Source organism: Tachypleus tridentatus, chromosome 12 (assembly GCF_004210375.1).
Source record: "Tachypleus tridentatus isolate NWPU-2018 chromosome 12, ASM421037v1, whole genome shotgun sequence".
Lineage (NCBI taxonomy): Eukaryota > Metazoa > Arthropoda > Merostomata > Xiphosura > Limulidae > Tachypleus > Tachypleus tridentatus.
In genome coordinates this window covers 89174849-89189732 of record NC_134836.1, presented here as the reverse complement: position 1 = coordinate 89189732, position 14884 = coordinate 89174849, and the positions used below count along the sequence as shown (strand labels likewise).

General features: G+C 32.5%; 1 protein-coding gene across 3 annotated transcripts in view; it reads left to right on the top strand.

Moving 5' to 3' along the window:
- Positions 1 to 14522, top strand: part of LOC143233943 (uncharacterized) — a 55522-nt gene extending 41000 nt beyond the window's left edge. For 2 of the 3 annotated variants that reach the window (XM_076470869.1, XM_076470871.1), the window contains exons 3-6: positions 7929 to 8007; positions 9271 to 9433; positions 10680 to 10849; positions 14040 to 14521. In XM_076470869.1, the coding sequence (XP_076326984.1) occupies positions 9357 to 9433; positions 10680 to 10849; positions 14040 to 14122 (330 nt within the window). In that variant the 5' untranslated portion in view covers positions 7929 to 8007; positions 9271 to 9356 and the 3' untranslated portion in view covers positions 14123 to 14521. Of the gene's footprint in view, positions 1 to 7928; positions 8008 to 9270; positions 9434 to 10679; positions 10850 to 14039 lie in introns of all 3 variants that reach the window. The other variant, XM_076470870.1, reaches the window with a different exon arrangement.
- Positions 14523 to 14884: the final 362 nt, after the last annotated feature.

Below are 14884 nucleotides of genomic sequence, written 5' to 3'. Positions count from 1 at the left end.
ATGTGATTCGTCATCTCATCGCTTCCATGGGCAGGAGATGCCAAGCAGTTATTGATGCTCGCGGGGGGCATACTCGTTATTGCCGTTGAGTGACGTTAAACGTCACCTAGTGAGCGTGGACTTCGCCTTTGCAGACTTTGCATGTTCAGCAGTGAATGTGCAAAGTTTCACACATGTCGTACAGAACTACCCGGAATAAACTTGTTAACAATTTGTCTCAAATTTTGTCTTTTGCGTTTCTTTTTTTGAAGATAAAAGTAATCAGTAAGTTGTTTATTTGTTATATTTAGTAGTAGAACAAATATTGGTTATATTATAATAACTATTTCGTTCATATAATATTTAGGATTTGTAAAACATTAAAAGAAGCTGTGTGTTTTATACTTTCAATGTGAGATAAAAATAAGCGATACTGATATTTTTTTACTCTCTTAAGCGATTACACCTTCATGTAAATTAAAGCTTAATTGATCGATATTGGTTTCATCGTTCGTTTCACAGAATGCCTAGCCAATAAATCGTTGTTTTCGTTAAATATTTCACACGACAATCAGTAATAACATAGGATACCACAAACGTTATTTAGAAGGAATTAACTTATTCCACGACTTTCATCTTCAACAGTTGTTACACTTTTTAGCAGCTTAAACGTTTTGTTTAAACGTCAAATACGCGAGTTCTAGAACGAAACATGGTATAATGGACGTAAATGTTTATTGGGATTGTAAACATGATGGATTTATGAAACGTGAAAGAAAAGGAAAGTATTTTTATCATAAAAAACTTAGAATTTTAGGTTGTTTGTCTATTTTATATGAATAATTGAAGTACTTGTCTTTGGTGCACTCCTTGTCAGTATGTGTCAAATATACTTGTTTTATTTACACAATCACTAATGTATGGTACAGAGTGTTCGGAAAGTCACTGTGCACTTATATATTTATTAACAGACAAAACTGCACAGTGACTTTCCGAACACCCTGTACTTTACAGTCATCATTTATGTATTGGAGGTCAATTTTAAAATATAAGTAAAGTAGATGGCTGATTTAGTTTTTATACGTATTGTATAATTTATGAAATTAAGAAATGATTACTTGTGTAAAGCAACTATTAATTATAGTTTATTATAATGTAATTATTATAGTGAACAATGTTTTTAGTTGCAAATACTCAGTTCTTGTCAAAACTATTTACTTGGTCTTTGGACATACTATGTATTACCGCAAAATATATTTGTTCATTCAAGACATGATTTTCTCTGTGAATTATAATCTAATTCAAACAGGTTACGTTAAATAGTGTTTTGAACAATTTATTATATCATTAAAAACCTTTAAACACTTGGTTGATAATTTAAAGAGTAAGTTTTAAGCAAGATAACGCCTTTTCAAGAAAGAGATTTAATTAACTGATAAATTGGCGTTAAGCATCCTTTTTATGATGGTTTACATACTATGTTTATTTAATTAATCATTAATGAATTAATGTTAAGCTTTCATTTTAGGACGAACTAGTTAATTAATGAATTAGGTGTCTTTTTTATTATTATTAATTTTAAAGGAATTATTACATTAACAACTGAATTAGTAATTATATTTTGTTCAAATATGTTTGACATTAGTCATGGTTGCCTAGAAACACGTTCTTTACTTTGTGGCGGAAGGATTTAACTACTAATTCATTAATTAATGAATTAACATTCACTGTCCTTTTCAGGATTAACTAAGCGTCATTTATAGGGTGATTTAATTATTATTATTATAAATCGTTTAAGGATAATTTAATTAATTAGTGACTAATTATCGACATGATGAGAGTTATATGCAGGGGCGTAGATCCTGGGGGGATGGGGTATACATCCCCTCCTTCATTTTAGGTGGGGGGTATGGTGCATACAATCATCCCCCCTACAGTTTGGTCTCTTGAATTGTTTTATTACATCACAGGCCTACAAATTCTCGTGTTCTTACCAATCGAATTACATAATTAGACCTAGATGTAGGCTTTTTCAGTAGCTGAAACGTACATCTTTAATATAGGCGTGCTTCTAAGCTTTTCGATCCAAGCAATAGTTCGTAAGTATCAGTCAGTAGACCTAAGTATACATGCAAGTATCGCGGCCACAAGATTACTCTGTGACTGCATGTTTACAGCTTCCAGGTCCACGTAATCAGAGATTACCAATTTGAAAATTGAACAGTCCACATTAGTGGTTGCACAAATCATCCCCCCACATCAGGTGTACGCCCCTGCCTACAGAAGTAGATATGGCCAATCTAGTGAAACATTAGGCTTCTCCGTCATGGGTTCTCATTTCAACTTTACCTTTGGTAGAAGAATCTGTATATATACAAACCACGACAATTTGTATTTCTTGTTGCTCTATCTACGTTACATTCTGTTTTCATATATTGTTTCATTTCAAAATGTTCCTTAGTGTTTCTCGTTAACTATTAGGCTTATTTCTGGCTTGAAATATAGCGGTTACCAAGAACGTCACCAGGTGACTGAAAAAAAGTATTAAAATATTTTAAACATATAATAGAAGATTTACATTTCAATGAAAGAATTATACCAACAAAATAATAATAATATGTATATAGGTTATTTTAAAATTCTTACAAAAACTAAGTCACTGGTAAATAAATACATACACAAATGCATCTAATTGAAGAACCACCTCACATGCAATAACTAATACTTCTTAAGCGTTACTATATCATAGCAACTTAACGGATATTCAAAAAAAAGGAACACAATAATTCGAATCGAGAGTGAAGTTTAAGAATATAACTGCAAAAGTGTTAGAAGAAGCAATTATCCATATTAATTAAGTTGAAGAAAACAAAAGAAACACACTAATCAAGAACTATTAATATAAACAAAACAATGTAAAACAAATTGATTTATATTTTACTAAATTCTCTAGAGGTAATTAGCTGGTAAAAATATACCTTAGGTTTTATAAGCAATTACTGATTTCGATTACATTTAAAAGGCGTAAAACAACTAAGATAATGAATTAATGCAAAATAACCTTATCATCGTAATCTTCCGATAATCTCGACAAACGCTTTAAATGTTTCCATTAAATAAAAGAATGGTTGTTATCTAAATAATGAATTATTATAGCTCTAAGTTGTTATTTAGATAAGCCATAAACAAGCGACTTCTCTGGAAAGAATTTTTCCAAACAAATGTCAATGGTCGAATCCAAAGGATTGTTTGTGAATAAATAACTTACGTCAAAACTACCAACTAAACATCCATTATGAGGATGTAGATCTTTAATTATTTAATATAAGAAAGTGAGTCGAGGACAGTAAATTCATTAAATGTTAATAATCTGAGAATAAGTATAAGCAATTTGATCGTTTTATAGCTGTGCGTACTGATTGCAGAAAGTATCGGGGCTTATGATTTGTTTGTTTGTTTTATTGATTTTGATTGTTTCTTGACAGTTTAATTACAATTTCCGCACTATATTTTACTTTCTTGTCAATCTGTTCTTTTGTAGTTGAATTTTTCTCTTTGGAATTGTCTTAACTTAAAACTTTTACTGAAACGATGTAAAGTGTTTTTGCTAGTACATTTTCCACGATAACGAAAAGCTAGCAACGAATTTAAATTTCTTTTTCATCGAGATACGATGAAACTTCGAATAGATGGACAGTTTGTGTTTTGGAGACAATAATTCTGATGTTGTAACAGCTATGTGTTAAGAAAAGTTGTTGCACTTTTATTATTCTCACAACCATCGCCAGTATTTCGTGTTGTGAGAACACTACCTTGAACACTTCTACACTTGTTCTCTCTTCAGTTGTTATAGAAATTAGGACTGTTCATGTTATTATATTGTTTTATCACGATGTTTTTTATCAGCCTCATTGTTTCTTTTGTATTCAGCTGTTCGTTGCATCAAGTTTCAAAATAAATTTACGTATTTTATGCCATAAATTCAAACAAAAGATTAAAAAAAATTGATAAGTGTATTATAGGAAATATTATACGTCAAACAACGTTTTTCAAATACTGCAATTTTAACATTGTTATGAAAAAAAGTGTAGATTTGGCTTAACTTTAGACAAACAAAGTTTCGTTGAAATTTATATATATTTGTTTCACTAGGATCACACAAACCAATGGCTAGCAACAAGCCTAAAAATTTGAATTATGTCCATAAAAGCTTCAAAGATAAAGGTAAAATATTTCTATTTTTCAATTGTCTAGTATTAAAAGTACAGGCAAAATCTTTTAATATTTCAGTGAAAAAAATTCTACGTTATTTATTTTGTCTGTAGACCGCCTCTTCGTCCCTTTTATCAAATTTACGTCAATTACAAAACTTCAAAACAAGTATCCAAAGTATGGAATTAAAACCAATCCCAACTTCACTTACTTCTCTTCGACAAAACATCCATAATAAATGTTTCTCAAGCAATTTCAATTCAAAATCGCAGAAAAGAAATCTTTAAAGAAAATATTTCATGTTAATACATTTCTTTCAACGCCTCAACTTCTACTTTTCAAGAACTAGACCTCTTGCTTCTTTTCAAGCATTAAACAAAGTCAGTTGTTTTAGCCAAAAACGAAGCAGTTGGTTTATCTTTACGAAAGCTAACTGAACCTGAGTTTTGTTTCAATCTTTTAATTAATTAATCTACATGCCGTGATGATGATGATAATTATATACTTCGTACAGGTCGTGTACAACTTCCAGTATCATATCCACCACGATGAAATAAATCAAATAGTAGTTTCAAATGATTTAATGGAGAACAATCGTTACAGCAACATTTCCTGTCTGGCTGTTATATAAAACCTCATTACGTCTAAAACATATAAATAACTGGTGTAATAGTTTTAGAGGTAAAGCAACATTATAATAAGTTAACAACAGTTTCCAACAGTTAATTAAGAAGATGATAAAAGTTGCGTTTAATTTAATTGAAAACCCAATATATACTCGGAATATTCATCGGATAAAAGCGGCTGATCATGTAGAAATAGTAAATATATATTTTGAACCCTTTCCTTGTCGGAGTAAAGAAAGACTAAATGAGCCTAATATTTTAAGCCATAGTTATACAGAAACATCAGAAAATTCTAAGCATTTGAAAACTAACAGACATCTTATAGTCTGTACACCTAACCAGGTTATTACCAAACCAGTGCCACTTATAGAGGATCAAAACGTAGAAAGCAAATAATATTTATTGCAGGCCAAAAATATTGAATACGAAGGAAAATTTTGTTCAGCATCTCGTTGCCATCTAGCAGATATGTTTCTTTAATAAATGTATCTCAGTTAAAACAAACATTATGAGAAGTCTTGACGTATTTTTCCAAAGAAATGCATCTCTGTTTCATAATTCATTAAATATGTTTACTCTTTGTTATTTCCAATGGTTCACAGATACACACTGTTGGCCAAAATCTTAAGGCCAATGAACATAAAGAAAAAATATGCATTTTGCGTTGTTATACTCAACCACTTATTTGAGTAGAGCTTCGAAAGATGAATATAAGAAAAGGGAAAATAAAAAAAAATTTAGCATTTAATAGGGAAAATGTGAACACAATGAAATTAGCCTAAATACTAGCTGGTCAAAAGTTTAAGACCATACTGAAACGAAGCGTTAAACGGTAAACACGTAACGAAATTCAGTCACTTGTGTTCAAGCATTAGCATTCTCAGCGTCTAACACTGACATCTCCTGTGTTATATTGGGTAAAAACATGGCAAAGGCTAAAAAGTTGACAGAGTTTGAACATGGCAGGATTGTCGAACTGCAAAAGCAAGGTCTCTCTCAACGTGCCATCACTGGTGAGATTGGGCGTAGTAAAAGTGCTGTTGCAAATTTCTTAAAAGACGCTGAGGAATACGGAACGAGAATTTCAAGTGGTCGACCCAAGAAACTTTCGTTGGCGTTGAGCAGGAGGATTCGACGGGTTGTACGGCAAAACATCAGCCGATCCTCGAACCATATTAAGGCTCTTACGGACGCAGAATGCAGCTCAAGAACAATAAGACGACATCTATGAGAGAAAGGCTTTAAAAACCGTAAACGTCTTCAAAGGCCACGCCTCCTTCCACACCACGAAACACCTCGGTTAAATTTTGCTGAGAAACACCAAACATGGGAAGTAGAAAAGTGGACGAAGGTTTTGTTTTCTGATGAGAAAAAATTAACCTTGATGGCCCAGATGGGTTCCAACGTTACTGACACGATAAGGATATCCCACCAGAGACATTTTCTACACGACACAGTGGAGGAGATTCCATCATGATCTGGGGTGCTTTTTCCTTCCATGGAACAATGCAGCTTTAGGTTATACAGGGGCGTCAAACAGCTGCTGGCTACATTGGCATATTAGAGAGAGCATCCTTATTAACTGAAGGCCCTCGCTTGTGTGGAATAGACTGGATAGAAGGACAACGCTGCAATCCACAATGCCCGCAGGACAAAGGACTTTTTCATAGTGAATAACGTGATTCTTTTGGACCATCCAGCGTGTTCGCCAGAACTAAACCCCATTTAAAATGTTTGGGGGTAGATGGCAAGGGAAGTTTATAGAAATGATGGTCGTCAATTCCAAAGAGTGCATGATCTTCGTGAAGCCATCTTCACCACTTGGAATAACATTCGAGCCAGCCTTCTGCAAACGCTTATATCGACCATGCCAAAGCGAATGTTTGAAGTTATTCGCAATGACGACCGTGCAACTCGACTGAGACCTCTTGTTGGGCATTTAGGGTTAGGTCATACGATGTTTATATTATTTCAAGGTTTAATGTCAGTACTCAACTTATTAAAGAGGCTAAAAATTTCGTTAGAAATTTCTGGCATAAAATGGTATGTCGGTAGAGAGGCTAGGGATTAATATAATATATTGTAAGGTTTCGACCTTTAATAAAAGCCCTATTTATAATGTTTGGGCTAAATCTCTAGAGAGCACTAGATTTTCTATGTATTTCAATTCAGTTTCTAAGTCTTCTTTGTGGATACAATGTTATAATAAAATGTAATAGTGAGTTTGTGAATTTAAGGTTCTGTCACCAAAAGTAAAAGTAATCTTTCACTTCATGTCCTATTTACATGTATTTAAACATATCCGTGTGTATAACATGGAATAATTCGTAAAGATATAAGTTAGAAGCTTCTTAGAAGTCAAGTTATTAATGAACACAGCTTTATAATCTTGTCTCTTAAAGTTTACTATCAGACAAAATCAACCATGATGTAAAAGAAAACATAAAATCTTGCTTTTATCAGGATACCACATCTCTTCCTAGGGAAATCAATAACACCTTCTGCGACCTCAAAGAGAAATCAGTTCCTGCAGATGTTGTCACACAAGCGACACTTAACATTGCAATTTATATTGCCGTGACATTAGTCAAACGTGCACATGCCATGAATCACGAGAATAATTATGCAATCTGTAGGATACAACGCAGCATGACAATGAACGTGAATACCAAGAAATAAAAATATTTGTTACCCTTCAATTTGTTCTTATATGCTCTTGAAACAAAACACGTCAGAGGACTCTTCACCAAACATTAAGTTTATTAATATATTTCATGTGTATAAATCTAATTAAATATGATGTGTTCAGTTTATTATTTTCAGTTTAATTCATTATAGGGAAAAAACAAAGTTATCGAGGTAAATATGAAATGATCCTGCAGAAAGTAAGGTAACTGTTAATTTTACATTAAATAATAACAGTTTTGAACTGATGATGATGTCATACCAATGGTTGATACGATGTAATTATTAAAAGTCATAATCTACCTAGTGTAGATATTGTTGTTATTGTATTTTGAATTTAATTATTTAATATAGCAGATTCCTTACGAGATGTCAAAGTTAGTTTAGATGCTATTTAATTTTGTATAAATCAGCATTTTATTGTAGGGGAGTCTAGGGCAATCAGTAACATCCGGTGCGATCTGCAAGAAAAGTCAATTCCTCCAGAGGTTGTGATGCCCAAAAGGTATGCATTCTGAATTAAATCCTGACTCTTAGCTCAAGTGGTTGTCAGGGCGCTCTACTCCAAATCTGCGAGACGCTGATTTGAACCTTCGTCACACCAAACACGCTCACCCATTTAGCCGAAGAGAAGGACTAAAATATGACGGTCAATGTCTCTATTCGTCTATAAAAGAGCAACCGAATTGTTAACGTTTGTTGGTGTTGATTAGGTGCTTTCCCGCTAGTCTACAGCTGCTCAAAAAGTTAGCGCAGAGAGACCACGTTTAGTTTCGCGCAAAATTCAAAACAAACCAAGGAAAACTTAGCACTTAATACGTTATGAAAACTGATTCTGTATCGAACAAACATTTTAAAGCTATAAACTATTATGTATTTTTCTTAATTAAATAGGACGCAAGCGGTTTGGAAAAAATATGTAGCAGTTGATGTTTGTAATCTGAGTGTCGCGGGTTCGAATCCCAGTCGCACCGAACATGCTCGCCTTTTCAGTAGTGGGTGGTGATGACTAGCTGCCCTCCCTCTAGTCGTAACTGCTAAATTAGGGACGGCTAGCACAGGTAGCCCTCCAGAAGCTTTGTGCGAAATTAAAACACAAACAAAACAAAACTTTGCTCCTTTGCCGCTAGGCTAAAGCTAATTAAACGCTACCTGTCACATATCATTTTTGTTGTCAATACCCTGTAGAGTCGTTTTCACTTATCATTTTTCTTTTGGACCCTCAATTCTTGTATTTCTGAATCAAGAAGAGAAATTTGATAAATATATTTTACGTGACCCTGAAATAACCATACTAAATTTTGTCGATATTTATGCCACCATATAAATACCGAAGCACGTTTAGTTTATTTGACGAACTTCAACTATCGTTTTTCCCTATACACTATTCCAGCCCTTTTTTCTTCTAAGTAACGTTGCTATGGTAACTTGTGAATTAAAGTATAGAAGAATATCTAAACATCATTACATCTGCTATACCCAAAGTTATCGAAGTCTTTCATGTAATACCAGGACTATACAGTTTGGCTAGATACGGCAGATCTTGTAGTTGTTGAAACACTATTCATACTGTCTGAACAATAATTGTTTTCGTGTGAATCGTGATATTTATTAACTTTATTTCATTTATTATCCATTAACGCTAAGGTACCGATTTATCAATATAACACTGTTTATTTAAATAAATAGTGATCTCCTCTCACACACTTCACTTTTGTTAAATATACTATGACAAATTCATTATTTGTAATTATTGCTTCTATTACAGTGACTTTGTCCCGTACAATTACTCAAAAGGCAAAAAGTCATCACTCAAAAAGCAGATCCAGGACGGTCTCCTAAATTCATGTAAACATGTGTATAACGTATATAAAGAGGAGAACAATCAAAGAAGATTCGATCATCCAGACTGAGTCCGGGTGTCACGTCTCGTAAGTTCCATGTTTTATGGTTTAAATAGGATACCAAATTTTAATATTGCATGTACTCAAAGTAATAATTGCATTAGAAAAAACAAGTTTTAATACATGATTTGACTGGACTTATCTCTTCTTATGGCTCTCTCAGAAACATACATTTCTTATTACGTATATCTATATAATCATTTTTCACAACATACAGTTTAGACGAAGGATAAGCACTAAAACTTTCGCGATAAGTGGCTTTGTGGAGAACATTGTGTGTCTTTTGTATATTTTTCTCATACTAGTGAAAGTTATACTGACTATTTAATTTTATTTTACCTAGTGAAATGAGAATAATTTGTTAGCGGCCAAGTTTGTGCTGAAAATGGGCCTCAGTGTAATAATCATTATCTTATCCATAAAATGGTCCCAGTATTGTTTCCGGGGCACTAGTTATCTTAAAAAATACTTATGTGATTAAATGTCTAGAGGGAGAATAACTTGAACATTCAATGGATATTTAATAGACGTTTTTCTACTCTTTTATCAGACTTTCGTACATTTTAACACGAATATTCTCTGGTTAAAAATTGAGAGTTCATAAATTTCCAACTCTCCTGGATATTCCCTCAGTAGCTTGATACCGATATTTTGAATTATTGATTATTCCATATTCACATGGGCTAAGTGACAAGCCAGGATAACCTTAACATTTCTAATTCTAAACAACTGACCAACCACTCGGCAGAATTCACTGTCATTAGAAACTTTAGTCAGCTCTTAGAATCGATAACGGAGCCGACTGTTATTCCTACAACGCGAGCACAAATGAAATTACTCACTGTGTTTAGCTGCATTGTGGCTCGAATTTTAGACATTGAGAAACACAATCCTACACAATGAATATCAGACACTGTTGGTTCGTCCAAGTGGAATGTAGTAAGTATAAATTAATGTTAACTTTTATTCTCAGTGAGGATCTGTTTGAAAGAAGCGTGTTGTTTATATGTGAAAAATGCAATAGTTTTTAACATGACTTTTGGATAATCGACCATTTCTAATTTAAAATGCATTTTATTGTAAACTTGCATGGAGTTCGTGGGACTTCTTTTAATATCCATGTTGTGGTTTTTATGTTTCTTACAATCATTCGCGTGGCATGATAGTAATTGGATGTCTTAACTTTTCAACTTGTACTGATTTAAAAGAGAAACAACAATCGCTGCTTTAACTATATTTTTCCTCCCACATGACATATCAAACCAGACTCCAGTCACAATAACTGTGATGATGCTGACATAAATAACCAACCTACCCTCGATTACACGTGTGGTCGACTGACTGGTCTTCAACGAGATGGAGCACAGGTTGTGGAGGTGATAAAACCTCTTTATAAACCATACGGATTTTTTATAGCTAAGGGAAGGATGAGAAACAGCAAACGTAAGCAGCCTTTTGTTTGTATCAGAACAGCATTTCTTTTATTATTATTATAACCGTAAAAGAGGACCAAAATTGCCTGTTTTAAACATTTACATCACTATACAGTAGTGTGTTCTCTGTCTATCACTTAGTTAGTATACACTAAAATGATGTCACATAAAGGACGCTTAACAGTGCAATTTGCACATGCCATGAATCACAAGAATAATTATACAATCTGTAGGATACAACATAGCATGTCATATGAACTTGAAAAGCAACACATGAAAATATTTGTTACCCTTCATTTTGTTTCTATCTGTTCTTGAACCAAAACACGTTAGAGGTTCCTTCATCAATCATCTAGTTTATTAATATCTTTCGTGAGTGCAAATCTAACAAAAGATGAAAGTGTTATGTGTTCAATTTATTATTTTCATGTTTATTCATTATAGGAAAAACAAATTTATCGTGGTTATCTTTATAGCATAATTCTGCAGAAAATACGGTAACTGTTAATTTCAAATTACAATAACAACAATTTAGAACTAATGACGATACCTCACCAACGGTCGCGTGTGTGTTTTCTTATAGCAAAGCCACATCGGGCTATCTGCTGAGCCCACCGAAGGGAATGGAACCCCTAATTTTAGCGTTGTAAATCCATAGACATACCGTTGTACTAGCGGGTAGCACCATTAACGGTCGCAACGATGTCTTTATAAAAAGTCAGAATTTACCTCATTGTGAAGTTGCATGTTATTGTATTTTGAATTTAATTATTTAGTTTAGAAGATTCCTCACTAGATGTCAAGGTAAATTTAGTTCAGACGCTATTTATTTCTTATAGAAATCAGCATTTTTTATTTTATTTTATTTCAGGGGAAAGTAAAAGTTATCTAAATAATTGGCCCGCATGGCCAAGCGCGTAAGGCACGCGAATCGTAATCCGATTCATTGTCGAATCATTAACAACAATAAGATAATTTAATGGAAGAAGGATTTTAATTGGTTAACGCAATCTAAATCTTAGAGCATTTTGTCTTCTTCTACGGACAATATTTTTTTCAAGCTATTTCGTATTCCTAATTTTAGTAGGGTAGGTATGTTAACGATAGAATTGCTGAATTCATATCCACAGAACACATACTAAGTTCTTCAATAACGTTAACTCGATACACTCTAACACCCGTGAACAGGAAAAGCTAACCAAATCGCATTTATTAACCTCAAGATAACTAGAACTGATACAAAATTCAAAACAAATCCACAGAAAAATCACCCATACTGGATTATACATTCCCTGGGACTCAGTAACTGTAACAAAACAGAAACTTAATACATTAAAAAACCAAATAAACATAGCCACAAAACTATGCTCACCCAATAAAATTAACAAAATAAAAACACTTCATCAACATCAACAAATTTCCTCAAAAAATTGTGGAAAAAAATATATGCACACACACCTATACCAACAACAAACAAACAAACAACAATAAATCCCAAGATACAACAAACTACAAAACCTTATATTGCTGCATACCATATGTTCCCGACATCAGCGAGAAAATAACCAATATTTGGAAAAAACTTATAACAAAACACAACATTCAAGTAAACACCAAATTTATTCAAAATCCAGGTACAAAACTTAAGTCCATACGATGTAAAAACTACACTGACAAACACAACACCAATATAGTTTACAAAATACAATACAACAACTACCACGACTTCTATATTGGAGAAACAAGCAGAAAAATGGAAACTAGATCCAAAGAACACAAAAAAAATACCTTCATACGTTTTTGCACACTGCAAATCAAATATACACAACAAACCATTGAAAACTCCCAGATACTAAGTAGGGAAACAAATATAAACAAACGCAAATCAAAAAAGCCCTACTTATACAAAATCTGAAACCAAATTTAAACTAATGTAAACGAACATCTTCATGGCTAACAACCCGAAGAATTCTATACAGACTAGTTATAAAAGAATAATTCCAGGAAAAGATATAATTTATGTACAAAGCTTCACTGAAGAAAACAGTTTTTCAGCCCCGACTGACGGTTCAATTGAAAAATTTAACTGTTATTAGATACCTGGTTCAGGTGTCATTAGTTGTAAATCCCTCAACAAATATGCAGCGAACATTAGCATATCAAACACAACACCAATATAGTTTACAAAATACAATACAACAACTACCACGACTTCTATATTGGAGAAACAAGCAGAAAAATGGAAACTAGATTCAAAGAACACAAAAAAAATACCTTCATACGTTTTGCACACTGCAAATCAAATATACACAACAAACCATTGAAAACTCCCAGATACTAAGTAGGGAAACAAATATAAACAAACGCACAATCAAAAAAGCCCTACTTATACAAAATCTGAAACCAAATTTAAACTAATGTAAACGAACATCTTCATGGCTAACAACCCGAAGAATTCTATACAGACTAGTTATAAAAGAATAATTCCAGGAAAAGATATAATTTATGTACAAAGCTTCACTGAAGAAAACAGTTTTTCAGCCCCGACTGACGGTTCAATTGAAAAATTTAACTGTTATTAGATACCTGGTTCAGGTGTCATTAGTTGTAAATCCCTCAACAAATATGCAGCGAACATTAGCATATCAAATTATATAATCCTGAACTGATCACAAGCATACTTATTAAAATGAATCTCTTATTTCTTACTTTACCTTACCTTACCTCATAAATTTCTATTTTTACATTTTACTTACTGTTATAATAATGAATAAAGAAAAGTTGGTCTTTTCTTATTTTTGGTATCATAAAACATGAGCTTTATTTTTTATATATTAATGGTATTCATACAATAAATAATGCTTTATGTATTTAAACACACAGAAAACACTGTCCAACAAATATGATAATTTCTGGATTTCTGACTCTGAAATAATATCCTTAAAGAAATTCAGCTAAGTTTTCCAGTGTAATTTCAAATGACAAAACAGACAGTTTTGTAAAGAAAACAACAAACTTGATCGTTTGATATGTTAAAACTTTAGCTCTCTTTTGGGTATAAATAATATTGTGTGAAACATTAAAGAGAACTATTGGTATGTGTGAAAGATGGAATGCATTAGGTGAGTCTGATTAACCAGTTTATGTTTTGTAGAGTAATAACAATGAGAAATCTATGTTAAATTTCTTATTTTTTGAAGGGATGTTCAACGAATTAGAGAAGAGGAAAGACCGAGTGATCAAATGTCAGAATTCTAATACCAGGGAAATTTATGATTTTTAAATACTTCTTTTTAAGAACAAGAACTTAAAACTAATACAATATTAAAATTGTGTTTGCAAACTATGTTTTTATACCAAGTTTATCTGTGTATATTGATAATAAAGTCGTTGATTTAAAATTTAAACATAACTCTGTAAAACATTGTGACATGTACACCTTGAGTTACAAGATGTAAAAGGTCTAACAAAGTAGATACCTTTAAACACAATCGCCACAAAAGTATCACATTTGAACATGTTCGCCAAGAACTTTCAATAATAACATTAAAAGGCAGAAAATATCCTTCAATTATCATTTTTATTTTATTGTCAGGAGGTAGTTCAAACTGACCAACGTTGTATAGAGAAAATAACAGATAAAATATAGTTTTACTAAAAACAAACAATTGTATTTAAGAGGTTTTGGAGATAAAGTAAAATAAAGTTGAGATTTTTAGATGAAGAAGATTGTTTTTATTCTTAACATTCACATCACTTTCCACACAGCCCAGTGACAAAAGTACTCAATATATTCACAGAAACATTGTTTTTTAGTTTATTACAAATATGTCACTAAAATATTTTCTTTTTTTATGTGAAACACTTACAATGTTTACTGAAAGTCTGTTAAGTTCCTTTAACATATATTTACTGCATTAACAGTTAGTAGTATCAAAACTATAAACAAGTAAACACAAAGATGTAATGTGGAAAGTCAACCAAACCCATGTTGAGACAGCTAAATATATACAATAGCCAAGGGAAAACTGCATTTTGTGTGTTA